The 15,254-nt window shown below is 39.4% G+C and overlaps 1 protein-coding gene across 2 annotated transcripts in view; it reads left to right on the top strand.

The window, feature by feature from the left end:
- Positions 1-14,938, top strand: part of PHF6 (PHD finger protein 6) — a 46,968-nt gene extending 32,030 nt beyond the window's left edge. The window contains exons 8-11 of one of the 2 annotated variants that reach the window (XM_044234298.1): positions 901-1,005; positions 3,580-3,713; positions 11,312-11,441; positions 11,773-14,938. In XM_044234298.1, the coding sequence (XP_044090233.1) occupies positions 901-1,005; positions 3,580-3,713; positions 11,312-11,441 (369 nt within the window). In that variant the 3' untranslated portion in view covers positions 11,773-14,938. Of the gene's footprint in view, positions 1-900; positions 1,006-3,579; positions 3,714-11,311 lie in introns of both variants that reach the window. The other variant, XM_044234299.1, reaches the window with a different exon arrangement.
- Positions 14,939-15,254: the final 316 nt, after the last annotated feature.

Below are 15,254 nucleotides of genomic sequence, written 5' to 3'. Positions count from 1 at the left end.
CTGTAGCCCAGTTCGTGTCTGTGTGATTGTCCCGCTGCCGTCATTTATGAGCCTCTCCCGTAACAGACTTTTAATTCCTTGAAGAGAGGAACTGTGCTTGATCTTTGCGTCCTTAGATCCGGATCTGACTTACAGGATGCGTAAACATTTTTGAATTTGATTGTATTCAGTTATTCATCCCATTTATGGTTAGGTTTTTAAAATTGAATTTATTATATCCGGAGTTCTTGGCCAGAGATGTGTATCAGATTTGCCTGGGGAGCTTTTTCCAAAATACACACCCCTGGAGTATATCCCAGAACTGTCTAGTCTAAAAAAAATATCCCCAGGTAATTCTGATCTACATCTGTGGCTGAAATTTGCCAGTTTAAACTATTTTTTAAAACTTTGTGGAAACAGAAAACAATGGAGACAACTGGGTAACACTGTTGAAATCTGCATCGTTGAATGAAATATTTAATCTTGGGTCCACACTGGCAACGTTAGTTTTGATTTATTTTCCTTTTTTTAAATTAAGGATTTATTTATTAGAGAGAGAGAGAGAACACATGCACGCGAAGGGGCAGAGAGACAGGGAGAGAAGCAGACTCCCCACCAAGTGCGGAGCCCCACACAGGGCTCGATCCCATGACCCGGAGATCATAGCCTGAGCTGAAACCAAGAGCCGGATGGACGCTTAACCGACTGCACCACCCAGGCGCCCCTGTTGTCCTTATTTTGGATTATATTTTAATCAGACATGTGAATGTGTTAAAAATACTGGAGTTGATACTTGATTTTTAAAGAAAAGTTCTCTTTCTCAGGATATTGAAGTAGTAGAACACATTTGTTATTCCATTGTTTAATCTTTTTCTCACAAGGGTTCTGAACATTAAATATTCCTGCATTTTTCTTTCCTAGTTATTTTCTTCTGGCACAGTCCAGCTCACAACAACATCAAGAGCAGAATTTGGAGATTTTGATATTAAAACTGTACTTCAGGAGATTAAGCGAGGAAAAAGAATGGTCTGTGGTTTTATATTTATGCTATGCAACGTTACTCTTCTGACTTTCTGCTTTAAATTTAGAACGCATCTCAAATTTATCCAGTCATTAAAACATCTAATCTAAAGTAGTTCATATGTTAAAGCAAGTATATATTTGACTTATTTGTAATACAATAAAGGATGCTGATGTTTCTGGAACTTACTCCTCTATGTAACTTCAGTACCTAAGAGAATTACACTGAGATTTATATTTCAGGGTATCTGAGAGTCTTTTAATAAAATAAATGAAGATGTGAATGTGACACACCTTACTAAGTTTAAAATGTTAATATTATTTCAGCTTGCTTAAAGAACAGTTCCATAATCCTAATAGATCATCGGGAACTTCCCCATGTTGTTCATTATTTTTTTTTTCAAATAAAAGGAAAAGATTTTTTTCAGAGCCTTCTGTTTAGTTAACGTTCACATACACAGTTATGTCTCTTAAAATGTTTACCATAGCTTTAAAGTTTTCTTTATAAACTGTGCCTAAGTCTCATGTTTTTAAACATACTGAATTACTAATAAATAGCTTTAAGAAATATTGGCATCTTTATTGATTACTTACTCCTTTACAGTTGATAAATATTATAAAATGTCAATGGAATGCTAAATCTTTTAAGACCTCAACTGTCTCTAGAGATGACCTGAATTTAAAAATTTTTTTATTGTGAAAATTTTCAAACATCTCAAAATTAGAAAGACTAGTAACACACGTCTGTCCGTCACCTTGACCATCAGTTAGCAAGAGCTTGCGGCACTCGCTTCATCTCGGCCTCTTATTCTTGTTGCTTGAAGTGTTTTAAGGCAGAGCTGAGACTCCTTATCATTTCACCTCTACATTATTTCAGTATGTATCTCCTCAAAGTTGGACATTTTCTTACCTAACCACAATGTCATCACACCTTACGAATTAACATTGAGTTTTCAGTGTTATTTAATACCCAGTTCGTATTTGTATCTCCCCAGTTGTCTCAAAAGTACCTTTTTAAAGTCAATTCGTGTGACTCAGTATCCAAAGGAGGATCGCCCATTCCATTTAGTGGTTCTGTATCCTTGATGTAACAACCTAGGGCACTTCCCTCTCTCCTTGTCTTTGTTGTGTCTGTTTTTGTTTTGTCGTATGCCATTGGCCTGTTGAAGAAAATGAATGAATTGTCCTGTAGACAATATCCCATGTCCCATATGTTTTATCTGTCTGTCTGCTTATTCATGATGCCATTTAACTTGTCCCTCTATCCACCAGATTTTCCTTTAAAGTGGAAGTTAGATGTAAAGGCTTGATTAGATTCAGTGTCAAGATTTTTGGGGGTAAGAATACCCACGGGTAGGACTCTGTCATCCATATTTTATCCCATCAGACTAGTCGTAATGTCTGATCCTTGGATTCAGGAGGTGGGTTACTCCCTCCCCGCTCTGTTGTGAAGTTCCCCTTCAGTGTCTCATCTAGTGGTTTGCCGTGTTGGTGAGCTTTATCTGAATCCATTAGAGATGCCCCTTTCTTTGTGGAGCTGCATTTCTGAAGGTGTGAAGATCGTTGATGTGATCTGTCCCCCTTAATTCCAGTTTCTGTTTTGATACTTTGATTACTCTCATAAAAATGAAACTCCTTTAAATCAGAATGTAGAATCCTAAAAAAATATAAGGGAAAAATCTCTTCGGCTTACCGTACCAAGCAGTGTTGTCATGTCATACAGCTGCGGTCCAAGTAGGTGACTGGTGTAACAGTTCAGTCCTTCTGGTCAACTCATTCACCTCTGCCCGGTTGAATGTTCATGCAGACACCCAACTAGCACTTTCCCAAGCGTGCTCCAAAGGAAAGTAGTCCGTCAAGATGCCCCCCCCACCCGTCCAAAATATAAGGGCATCTAGAGTTCAGTAATTTGGGAACTGTTTACTGTACCCTCCTTCTTGCAGAAAGGCTGTGAGAAGTTCTGTGGTCAAGCGGTCTGTTTAAAACTAGCATTCCTCAAACTTACTTGACTGTGAAACCCTTTTGTCAACAACCACCTTTGAATCTCAGAACATTCTTGAGGCAAAGCTGGCTGACCGAGGCCAAGACGCGATGTTTTGAAAAGATTTCAGCCCCTTCAGTCTCCCTCTGCCCTTTTACCTACTTGGTAGCAATCCCTCTTGGTGGGGAATTGCTTTCCTGTCTTCTCATTCTTCAGTCATCACAGGAAAGGAACTGGTTCCAGGGCGCAGAAGAAGCCAACCACTAAAGTAACAGAATCTAATTCTTTTGTGTTTGGCGGTATTGAGGAGTGTCTTATTTATGTTTGGATGTCAGATCTTCGAAGGTTAGTATAGGTAAATAATGGAAGCATCAGGGAGTGACTTAATATCAGAAAGTCTATCAAAGTTTGGTTTAACTTGGGGCATGATTTAACAGATCTGCTAAGCACTAAGTTCACTGTACTGCTTTTCCGTGGAAAACTGGCTGTTTTCTTGGCAAACTAGAATGTGTGGCTGAAATATGGCTAAAATAGAATAAATAAGGTTGCGAAAACTTTGAAATACTGCTTATGATCGTTCTTTCTCTTCCCTTAAACAGAAATGTACACTTTGCAGTCAGCCCGGTGCTACTATTGGATGTGAAATAAAAGCCTGTGTTAAGACTTACCATTACCACTGTGGAGTACAAGACAAAGCTAAATACATTGAAAATATGTCACGAGGAATTTACAAGTAAGAGAACAACAATTGTCCATTTGCCTAAACTTGTCAGTAAGTAATTGCCCTTAAATAGATGGCATTAGTTTACTTGGTCATGATTCCTAGGTGGTATTTAGCCAAGCGTAGAATACTTAGGACCCTTATATATAAAGAAACAAGTACTACAATTGGCGTTTTCCTCTGACTACACATCCCTGGATTCGCATTCATTCGGCCAGTATGCATCATGCTTACCAAAGGCCAGGTTTTGTGCTGGGAGCTGGGCATACAAGAATGATCAGTGGGGGCGCCTGGGTGGCTCGGACAGTTCAGCCTCTGCCTTCGGCTCAGGTCATGATCCCACCATTCTGGGGTCGAGCCCCGCATCAGGCTCCCTGCTGAGCAGGGAGCCTGCTTCTCCTCCCGCTCCCCCTGCTTGTGTTCCCTCTCTCACTCACTCTTCTTTGTGTCTCTGTCAAATGAATAAATAAAATCTTTAAAAAAAATAGAGTGATCAGTAGAGGCACAAACTATGTTCCCATGAAGCCTGTAGTCTAGTGGGAGAGACATATTAATTAAATGAGCACATAAATAAATCTACAATTACAGTCTACTTAAGTGCTGGAAAGGATCCATTACAAAGCACTACGAGAGAGCCAGCAAGGGAGGACCTGACTCATAGTCTGTACTGCAGAGTGTTTAGGAATTTCCTTAAGGAAATAGAGCTCGAGCTGAAGAGCTTGATCTTCTTGGGTGAAGGTCAGGGTGGGCATTGGGACGGTGTCCTAGGCAGAAGGAGCAGCACATGCCAAGACCCGAAGGTGGGACAGAAGCAAGGGTGCAGATGGGAAGGTGAGTTGGGAGGCTCCTGCTCAGGGTCCAGGTGAGGGTTCGTGGTAGCTTAGAAGCAGGTGCATTTGTGAAAACAGAAGGCCAGAGACCCTCTTAACGCCTGTGATGAAGGCACAAGGTTTGGAGATTTGGGATGACATGTTACCTTCTGTTTTCTGGGTCTTTCATATCAGTGCGCATCTATAATGGTTCCATTTGTTTGCTTGAATGACAAGAAGTTGGTGGGGATCCGTGGATTTTTCGACTTGCCTTTGCGAGTTGTAAAGCACTTCCTTACATTCCCAGGACGCAGTAGGCCATTGAGTAAACACCCTACTGCCCCGTATACAAAGGAGTTTATACAGACAGCCGCCGTGCATTTGGGTAACTGGATGAGGCGCGAGGGCTGTTCTTATAAAATTTGCCAAACTCTGTTTAATAATAAAGGCAGAGCTGTTTTTCAAGTGAGTTCTATCAAGCCTTTAAGGAACAGAGAATTCCAGTACTATTTAAAGAGGTCGAGCGCATAGCAGAGATGAAAGACTTGGTTCATTCCTTAAAACTTTGCATAACTGGGAGACCAAACCTGACAAAGATAGCATTTAAAACAAAAGCAAATAAGAGAGCTATAGACCAGTCTCACTGTTAAAAATAATATACCAAAGTCCTAATAAAATGTTAGAACATCAAACGCAGTGCTGTCTTCTAACAATTTGAAGACTGTTCAGAATTGGGAAACCTATTAATGTGATCCATTGCCATTAACAGAGAAAGAAAAATCCTATCACCTTCCTGGTGGATGGTGAAAAGGCATTTCATAGCATTCAAGACCCATTTCTGAACTTTAAAGTGCAGTACCAAGGGTCCCCGTGGGAAGCGGGGGTCCTGATGGAGCATTTATGAGAAGACAACAGCGAAGTGTTCAAGGGACAGTGGTTCTTAACCAGGGCTGAGCCTCGAACCACCTGAGGGTGGACAGGGCCCTCTTTAAAAATGTTCGAGCCTGGGCCCCAGAGATTTTAAACTCAGTGGATTGAGGCCCAAACCATGTTTTTCGATGACTCTCCAGGTTATTCTCAAGTTCATCTGTAACTGAGAACCACTATACTACCAACTACCAATGTTACTTTTCAGCGTTCTTCTGGAGGGTTAAGCCGCTGCAACAAGAGAAGGAAGAAAAATGTCTAATAAATACCATGAAGGAGCAAAATAAAATTGTCAGTATTTGTTATTGATGTCATTGTCTACCAAGAAAATCCAAAGGGACCAACTCCATTTACTAAAATTAATAAGAACTCAGTAAGGTTGCTGACTATGAGATGAAGTTTTAAAAACAGCTCTAATAACAACTGGTTAGAAAATAGCAAGGAAAAATGTCACCCTCTACCCATTCCCCACAGACATTCGCACACCACAGTTGAACCTTTAAAAAAAAAAAACAAAAAAAACAGTGTTTTACACGGGACCCAAATGGATAGTAAAATGTATTATGTTCCCTGATGAAAAGTTACTCAACACTGAAAGAGACCTGTTCTTCTCAAATTAATCTATACATCAAGTGTAATTTTGATGAAATATAAAATGTCGATGGTTTAATCTAGAAGAGTGAGTGGGTTATTATTTTCTACTGGTAATGATTAAGTTCCCTTATGAACAGGGAAGAACTAGAGGCTTAAACAAGATAGAAATTTGTTTCTCCCTGCAAGATGTCCCAAGGAGTGCAGTCCAATGTGTTAGCCTCTTCTCTGTGTCATCAGAGACCCGGATTACCATCTTTCTGCTCTCTCATCCGTGGGGTGTCCTTCTGTAGGCAGTAGGAGGAAGTGGGAGCAAAGGAAAGCGGAAGGACGAAGTGGCAGTTCTTCTAGCTGACGGGTTTTTAATCCTCCTTCCAGGAGGTTCCACACACACTTCTGCTCAGCATCTCATTAGCCAGAATTCAGTCACCTCTCCAGCAGGGGCTGGAAAATGCACCCCTGGTGGGTACCAGGCTACCCAAATCTGCTTCAGTGCTACCAAGGGAAGAGGGGAAAGTAGGTACTGGGGTCGAGGACTAGTCGATATCAAACCCACTCACCCAGTAATTAAACTGGTACTGGCACAGTGACAAAGATCACAGGAAACTGATCCATGTCTTTGTTGGGTAATATCGGTGGTTCTAGATCTGTGGAGACAGGATGGATTGATTATTCAGTATCTGATCTCTGTACAGTTTATATAGTTGGCTCCATTTAGGAAACAGTTTGAATCCTTACCTCAGACTGTACCCCAGGAATACCTCCTGGGCTAAAAATCTAACCCTAAGTGAAACAGAAAATGTAGGAGAAATTTTCTAGAATCTCTTTGAGTACAGATGACCTTTCTAAACGTGTTAGGAAACTTGGAATTTTTGACTACATTAAAATTAGGCTAAAGAGAACTCCAAATCCTTAAGAAAAAGAATCCAGTTTAGGGGGAATAAAATGGGTGAAGAACATGAAAAGGCAGTTTATAGGAGAACTAGCCGTGGGTTATAAGCATGTGAAAAGCCACTCACCCTTAGTAATGAAAGAAATGCAAATTAAACAAGATCTTACTAGTTTTTGCCTATCTGATGGGCAAAGATGAGTAGGATTCACCTGTTGACCAGGTTCTGGAGACCTGGCATTTGCATTTGATAGTGAATTAGAATGTAACTTACAATTTAGGAGAGCAATTTAGCATTGGAGACCACCGCCTTTAAGAAAATAATGTATTTTGCTACTGGTATGCGTAGTAGGGATTTCTGCCAGGGAAGCAAGAAAACAGCTCAAAGATGTATGTGCACGCAGTTCCGTTGCCCCGTGAAGGACAGCCGCACTACCCACTAGGGCACCCTGTTGACGCACCTGTGCTGGGATTGGTGTGATTAGCGCAGATGGCATCAGTCAGCTTGGGGATAGAGACAGGAAGCGCAGCTGGCCGGCAGGGCAACATCTGCTGCCTCGAGAGTGCGCTTGCGGTACTGCGCAGGCCCAGTAAGTTTGGATTCAAGCTGTGGGTGGGGCCACAGGGGATCCCTCCGCGTCCCCCCCGCCCCCCCCCGCCTTAAAAGCTGCTTACCCCATTGAGCCAGCACCTGTTACGGGATAGTCGTCCAGGCATAGGGCATTTTCAGGTCACACCACACAGGGCCAGAGAGCCGGCTCATCAGAATAGAATTCTCCTGAGCCATCTACCATCTACCAGGTGGAAGGGGCGGGGGCGGCTTAGTAAAGAAGCGGACGCACCAGGCCAGTTTGGGCGCAGTTGCCAAGGGAATAACAGCTAGAGTTAACCAAAGGTGAAATGGGAAAGGAATTTTTTACCCTTTAACCCACAACAGCAAAAATCAAGCCCAAAACAATGTCTATCAAGAGACTCAAGTTTTAGTAGGTGCACTTAATGGAATACTATGCAGCAATGAAAGACTGAAGTCGATCCCTGTGGAGAGTCATGGAGAGGTGTTCTGGGGTCGAGAACGGTGAAGCAACCGAGTTGTGTGACCTGTTCTGGCATATAAAAAACACACATGTACGAGATACGTGTCTGTGTTCATAAACGTACTTGACCAGTTGTTACCGCATTCACTGCATGGAGATAGGAGAGAACTTACTGTTCAGCAGTTTTATATTTATATAGTTCAGTGGCTGAATATTTTTATAAGCAGTCCGTTATTTAAAGTGGCATTAAGGTTTAAAAACAGGCCCATGCTAAACATCTAAAATCAGATATGTGGAAAATTCTTGTATTTAAATTTCAGCTCCATTTACATACTGTAATATTTACCCATTTTCACTTTGAGGGGGAAAAAAGTGGAAAATAAAGATAAGGGGAAAAGGCCTAATGTGAACTTCAATTCTACCAGCAGAGAGAACTTTAGATCTTCCAGGATATTTTCAAGACATGTATGTGATTGTGTATGCACATTTATTCATAAAAAGATCTTATATACGCTTTTGTAATCTGTCTTCCACTTGCTATATCTGAGACATTTTTCTGTGACATTAAACAGTTTTATATCACCATTTTAATGGTTGCATAGTATTCCACTGTACGGGTCTATCAGTGTAATCAGTTCCTTTTTTAGACATTCAGATGGTTTTTAATCTTTAGCTATTAAGAAACCACATTGCAGTGACCGTCTCTAAAGAAAATATTTACACCAGAATTCACAGTGATTTGAATTACTTTTTATTTTTTCACATTGAAATTTGTTTCTGAAATCTGCTTATGGTGCAGATTTCATTCCAGATTTCATTCATAGAGACTGTTGAGTTCAAATGAGTCCGTGTGCAAAGTAGTTCGGGGATAGAAGAACGCACAAATAGGAAAGGCAAGGAGAAATACTTCTGAATTAAGTGGCTTCCCTCCCCTGCATGTGGCTTTCCTTCTTTACTGGCTCCTTCTGGATCCTGAATATATTCATTAAATTATTACATTAATCTATACATTAGATTAAATGTATTTGTTCCTTAAGAAGGTGAGGGAAGATTCCATACATAGTTTTTCTGCTTATCCTGTTTTATTGTCTCTGTTGTATTAATAAAATTTTAAAAATATGTATGTTTAAAAAGTGAGTTCCCCACCATAAAAAAGTAAATTATGTGACAGGGATCTTGTTTGACAGGATGTCACCTGTGGACTTGGTGTCTAGATTGGCAAAGGACACGTAATGAGCCTATGGGAGTGAAAAATGATGCCATAAAAAGATTAAAATCTGTTTTAACAACTAAGGGCTCTTACTGAAATTTTTCAAAAGTATACAATAATAGGATACTGTAGCCGCTCCCCATCTAAGCAGCTCCCGAGTTACTGCCACACTTGCTTTCATCTACTGTTTTTTCTTTCTGCTGAAGCAGAATCCCACACCTGTCAGTGTATCCCTACATACATCAGTATCACTATGCCATTACCACACTTTGTAAAATCAGCAGGAAGTTCTTAGTGTCATCTCCCAAGTCCACATTCCCATTTCCCCAGTTGTCTTAGAAATGCCTTTCCAGACCCAATTTGTTCAAATCTCAATACATACAAGGCTCATACACTGCATTTAATGAATATGTCTCATAAGTCTCTCAAAATAGAGCAATCCCCACTCCATCCCGCCTTCCCCCCTATTTTTGCAGAACCCTGATAAGTCGTCCTGTGAAAGCCCCACGTTCTAGATTTATTTTTTTGTCTTTTCATGATGCCATTCACCTTGTTCCTCTACCGTGTAATTTACAAGTTGGCTTAAAGGCTTAATTACGGTTATACTTTGGAGGAAAACACGTTATAGATACACTCTAAAGGAATTCACTCCTGATAATTTGAACTCAGGCTGTTGGTTTATTTTTAAGTGATTGCCAACATGTAGCATTTGAAGAATACAGATTTTTCCATAGTTCTTTGGAAATCATTGAAAATGTTTTAAAAATTAAAAAATAAGCAAAACTAGGTTGGAAGTCAGTTGTTATTGTTGCTCCCCACCCCCCTCCCTACCTTTTATTCTACTCACGTTAGAAACTCTTCATGTTAAAACTAGTTTTAAGGTCATTTGTGTCAGAATTCGTATATGACTGTCTTACCTATTGCTGACCACAAGAGGGCACCCACTGAACATTTTTAAAGCATTGTTCCATCTTGCCATGGTATATATAATTGACCTAAAACTGAGCTGATGTCAGCTCACCCATTGATTATGGTGGGGTGGTTAACTATAAAACACATATTGGTATATATACAGTAATTGGCCTACCTATGCCCGTGTCCTAAATAACATGCACTACTTTTTTTTTAATTAAAAACAATGAATGCCAAATAAACAGTGTATATACCCACATAAAAGGTTGTCAGAATAGCCAGACGTCAAACCACTCCAGAGGTTGTTTGCTGATTTTAAAGGGGGAAAACCTGCTTGTACAATGGAAAAGTCTGGCTGTCACCACCACTTGAACCAAATGATCCAACAGCATCACTAATAGTGGGGCATTCTGAAATTAACATGCCTCCTGAAGTGTGCGGGGTCCCCTCTCAAATATCCTGGACTCACAAGGAAAAGTTGAACCTAGAGTTAACCAAACCCTTAGACCTTATTTCCAGTTTATAGGAAATATGGGGTAAGAGAGAACCAAATGAAACAGGCCCACAGTTAGACAAATCCAGAAGGGTACAGTTGAAAAGGTAGCTGGTCTAACTTTGCCCTAAAAGTCAATGTCATGGGGAAAAAAGAAGTTGGGAGGAGCCAGTCTAGATCAAGAGAGACTGAGCCAAATGAATGAATGAATGAATGAATAAAAATAGAGACCGAGCCAAATTGTTAGGGGGCTCATGAAGGGCCAGGACACTAATGATGAAATGACATTGTGGGGAGTTTGAATAAAAGTGTTTCATGTAATACGAGCAGAAAGCAGCAGTATCTATAGAGTTTATATTATGTCCTAAAATGTGCTTTTGAATTCTGTATCTGAAACGTAGAATTGGACTATTCATCTACATACCTGCAAATTTATATGTTCTAGTAGGCTGGAAGCTTTATTTTTAATCTCAATGCGTGAAATGAGGAAATGTCTATATCTTTGGGCATACATGACAACTTTTATCCTAAACCACAGGTTTTATTTCAGATGAACTTTATACGATCTCATTAATAGTGTGCTTTCCTATCATTCAGATAGAAATGGACGACCTGTAACTAATTGTAGCATTCTTTAAAAGCATAGCTATTTTAAGTGGGCACCGACCTCATCTATTAATGGCATAAATATATTCTCACCAACAGCGAAAAAACATTTTGAGATTTTTATCTTTCCTCATTGTAGACTGTACTGTAAAAATCATAGTGGGAATGATGAGAGAGATGAAGAAGATGAGGAACGAGAGAGTAAAAGCCGGGGAAAAGTAGAAATTGACCAGCAGCAACTAACTCAGCAGCAACTTAATGGAAACTAGGTATGAACGTTACGTGTGTCGGATCTGTTGTCGGGATACAGTACTCGCTGATAAATAACGTTGTTGGAGTAATGGTATATGCAGTATGATTTTTTTAATGCTATTATGTTTAGTTCAGCATGTTACTAGAATGCTAAAGGATTGTGTAGGCTTGCATAGTTTTTTTTTTAACTAGCTGATTTTGTAACCGTAAAAACAAGCGATCTGCTTTATCAATCAGCGTAGCTGTAATGTCGAACCAGTAAGATGTTCTTGCTCCTCAGTAACTTGATTATTTATTGTGCTCCCCTCAAACATCATATTTTACAATTTTTTATCATCTTTTAAACAGGTTCATGGGACAGAGTTAGAAAACTGGGAATGAATAAGACATCCATAACTACTATTCTTTTTTCACTGTTTTCTAAAATCAAAAAGGGTTTGTCACTTTTTACTGCCCAACTCTTAGATCCTTCATTGAACTGCCTAAAAACGTCTTGTTTGTTTTATGAGCCTTCACTAGATGGCAGAATTTAACATGTTGATATTACTAGCTGTAGTTTGCAGTTTCTGGGAAGCAATCGAAACACTATTAACCCTGTGTATAGTGTCAACAGTTAAAGCAGACATTGAAATGAAGTAAGCTATATTTCTGGACTGAACAAAAGTTCTACTGTTTAGAGTGTCTAAGTTTGTTTAGTGGACTCATACTCAAGGGAAAGCATAAGCAAATTTCACTTTACAGTAACACGCCTCTGGGGGCAACACATGGGAATTTGTGATTTTCTTTTTTTTCACACTCAAGTCACGGAGGCTAGAAATGAAGAGAACCTTCTTTTTCTCTTGGCTTTGACAGCACATGCTAAAATCTCTTCCAAGAAGTGTGCTAAAGCTTTTCATTTCGTTCCTGTTAAAGTTGTTCTCACTGACCAGCATGCACTCAGGCGACTGGCGATGTTAAGTTGTGAGCTCCGGTGCTTACGCCAAAATTCCCTTGACAGTAAACCTCTTCTCTTATCATGTCCTACAAAGAGCTTCTAGCAAAATGATTGGATCCTTTCAAGTTTAAACTAAGATTTGGCAGCAGCAAATTAAACCTCTTTAAGATTGAAAGGGTTACCACTCACGAAGGACTTCAGCCACCATGTCTGAAACTGGTTTCTCTCAGGTGCCGTGTGGTGTGGAACACTTCATATATTGGCCCAAAGTACATGAGGAGGTCTCAGCCGCTGTTGGAATAAAAAAAAAAAAGTCTGCATAAAACAGTATTTATTTTTCATTTTGTGACCACTATTTTTTAAAGAAATTATTTAATACTTCTCATGTTTTCATGCATTGCTTTGCTTATCTGTTGACTAGGCTTTCGGTGCCCTACGTGTTTTGTTTTTTCCTGGTAGGGCTCGGTGGTATTTTCTTGATCATCAGAGTTGTTTATCGAAGCCTAAGAATGCAGCTGTTTAGAAAGGATTTTCACACTGGCATTTCCAGCTAGGGATATTTTCTTCCACTTACCTGCTGAAGCACATTTATGTATTTCTTTATGGCAAAACCAAAAAACTTTAGTTGTGGTCTGCCTAATATTACCATAGCACCTCAGTACCAAGGGTAGGGACTCTGATTTCTGAATTCTTCGTTAACCTACCACATTAAAGCAAATTAGCAAATAAGAAATAATATGTTAACTTGACTGTACATCATGATATTCTGCAGCTTATGGAGAAGCGTTTTTAAAATGTAACAGGTGGAAAATTACACTGTGCTTAATGACTGATTTTTTTTAACTGCTAGTCCCTTAAGGTCACATTTGTCAAGTGTGTTATTTACACATTCACTTCAATCAAGGGACTCAATGATTGCTTTATTTTAACCATCTTTTATTATTTTTAGAAGGAAACTAGCTTTAGTGGGGTTGCCCTATGTGTTTTTCTCTTTTTGCTCTAAATATGCCATTGGGCTTTTTTGTGTGTGTGTATGTGATGAATTTTCAAAATTCACCATGACTTGAAGTGCAACGACAGATCTAGATGTTTGTTTACCAAGCTATGTGACTTTTCCCAAAGGATCTGTACTTTATTTCCTTACAACAGCTTGAAACCTGTTATTTTAAAATCTTCGAATCACTGTGTCTTGATCATTTTTACATTGTGTGCCATAGACTTACCCGTGGAATAGTAGGGCACCTTCATTTTCGGACAACTACTGTAATTATGTTTTTAGGAAAAATGGAAGGTGCCGGGGTAATAGTGGCCAGCCAATGATCATATCATAGACTTCACATACTGTAGTTATTAGTCAATGGATTTGTTATGTAATCAAGTGTGTCAATTCCTATGGGTGTCTTCACCCCTTTCTCTGCCACTAGCAACCAGAATAGCACTTTACCTTTTGGTTGGCTAGAATTAAGTGGCTGGCTACCTATTTTTCTCACTGTGGTGTGATTGGCTAAACAGTCTTTCATTCAAAGTTGAAATGTAAACTGAAGTCACATGAAAAATCACCTTTGGTTGTAAACCTCCAATACTTTGTTTCTCCATCCATGTTTTCGTCACATGCTGAGTAAAAAGTGCCTTACAATGTAAAAATTGTACAGTACTTATGTTCCCAAGTAGAGTCATCATCTTCTGGGTAGTAATTACATTGTGGTATGAATATTTAGGAAAATGGACCTCAGCAGTGTATTTACTGTTCATCTCTTAAGTCCTTAACTGTAGTTTTAATAAGCATGACATTATTTGATAAGTATATAACATGTACATCCTTTCAAAAAAATACTGCCATGACTGTCTTTTACGCATATTTTAGCTTGAAATTTCAGAGCGTCTTTTCTTTCTTTGCTTTTTTCCCCCCTCTTCTTTTTTGTTCTGTTTTCGTTATTGATATTCAACAGTGTAATCTTTGCAAGCGTATATTGAAGATTATTCTGGAGCATTTATTGCCTTACCAGAACTGTTAGTAAGAAATGTTCTTTAGCGTAGAAAGATAGACTTGAGTTTCTATACTTTAATAAGAGCTCTTTGTTCCTGGGGGGCGGGGGGGTGGGGTGTGAATTTTACTTTCATCTCAATTTATTAAAAACCCACAGCTGAAATAGATTTTATTTCAAAGATCAGCAATTTTAGAATTTCAGATAGTACTTGCTCAGGAGTACACGCTACTCAAGATATTAAGAGAGTAACAAGCTATGTAGATCTACTGTTGAATCAGAATCTATGTACTTGAACAAATGTGTGAATCTTAAATATCTCAAAGAAAAAGAAATGTGTTCTAGAATGTTGTTGCTTTTTTGAAAAGCACTAAAGGTTAGACCAAGGTATGCAGTTTTGTTCTAACAGGCATTTAGGTTCGTTGTAAAGATAAGGAATGCATTATGGGTCAAAATCAAACATTCCTCTCATGTTATGTATATTTTGTTCCTGTTATATTGGCTTTATTTTCAAAATGGTAGTTTGTAGTATTAGTTTCCTTTTATTGGTATCCTTGCATATACTATTCATTCAATAAATGAGTTACGACTTTCACGTTTGTACGCTTGTCTATTTTGTGAGAGGGTCTAATGACGCGCGCGGCGACAGTAGGACGGTGTTCCCTTTAGTCTTAGAGACGAGATGCCTGGTTGGCGTAGGAACTGGTGGTCAGAAGGTGCATTCGAGTCCAGTTCAAGGCGTCACAGCACAGAGGTTTCGCCATGGAGAGAACCAGCAGTCTCCCGGGTACAGCAGATTCGGGGAGAACCCTGGCTTCCACTGGGTCCTCTGGAACCTAGGTAGAAGGTGATTTTGAAAAATAAGCCAAAACTCCTAGTGTGGTTTATCTGCTTGGTAATAAGGGTGAAGG

The sequence above is a fragment of the Neovison vison genome, chromosome X (assembly GCF_020171115.1).
Source record: "Neovison vison isolate M4711 chromosome X, ASM_NN_V1, whole genome shotgun sequence".
NCBI lineage: Eukaryota > Metazoa > Chordata > Mammalia > Carnivora > Mustelidae > Neogale > Neogale vison.
The sequence above is the reverse complement of the archived record's forward strand: the minus strand, read 5'-3'. Positions and strand labels throughout refer to the sequence as shown.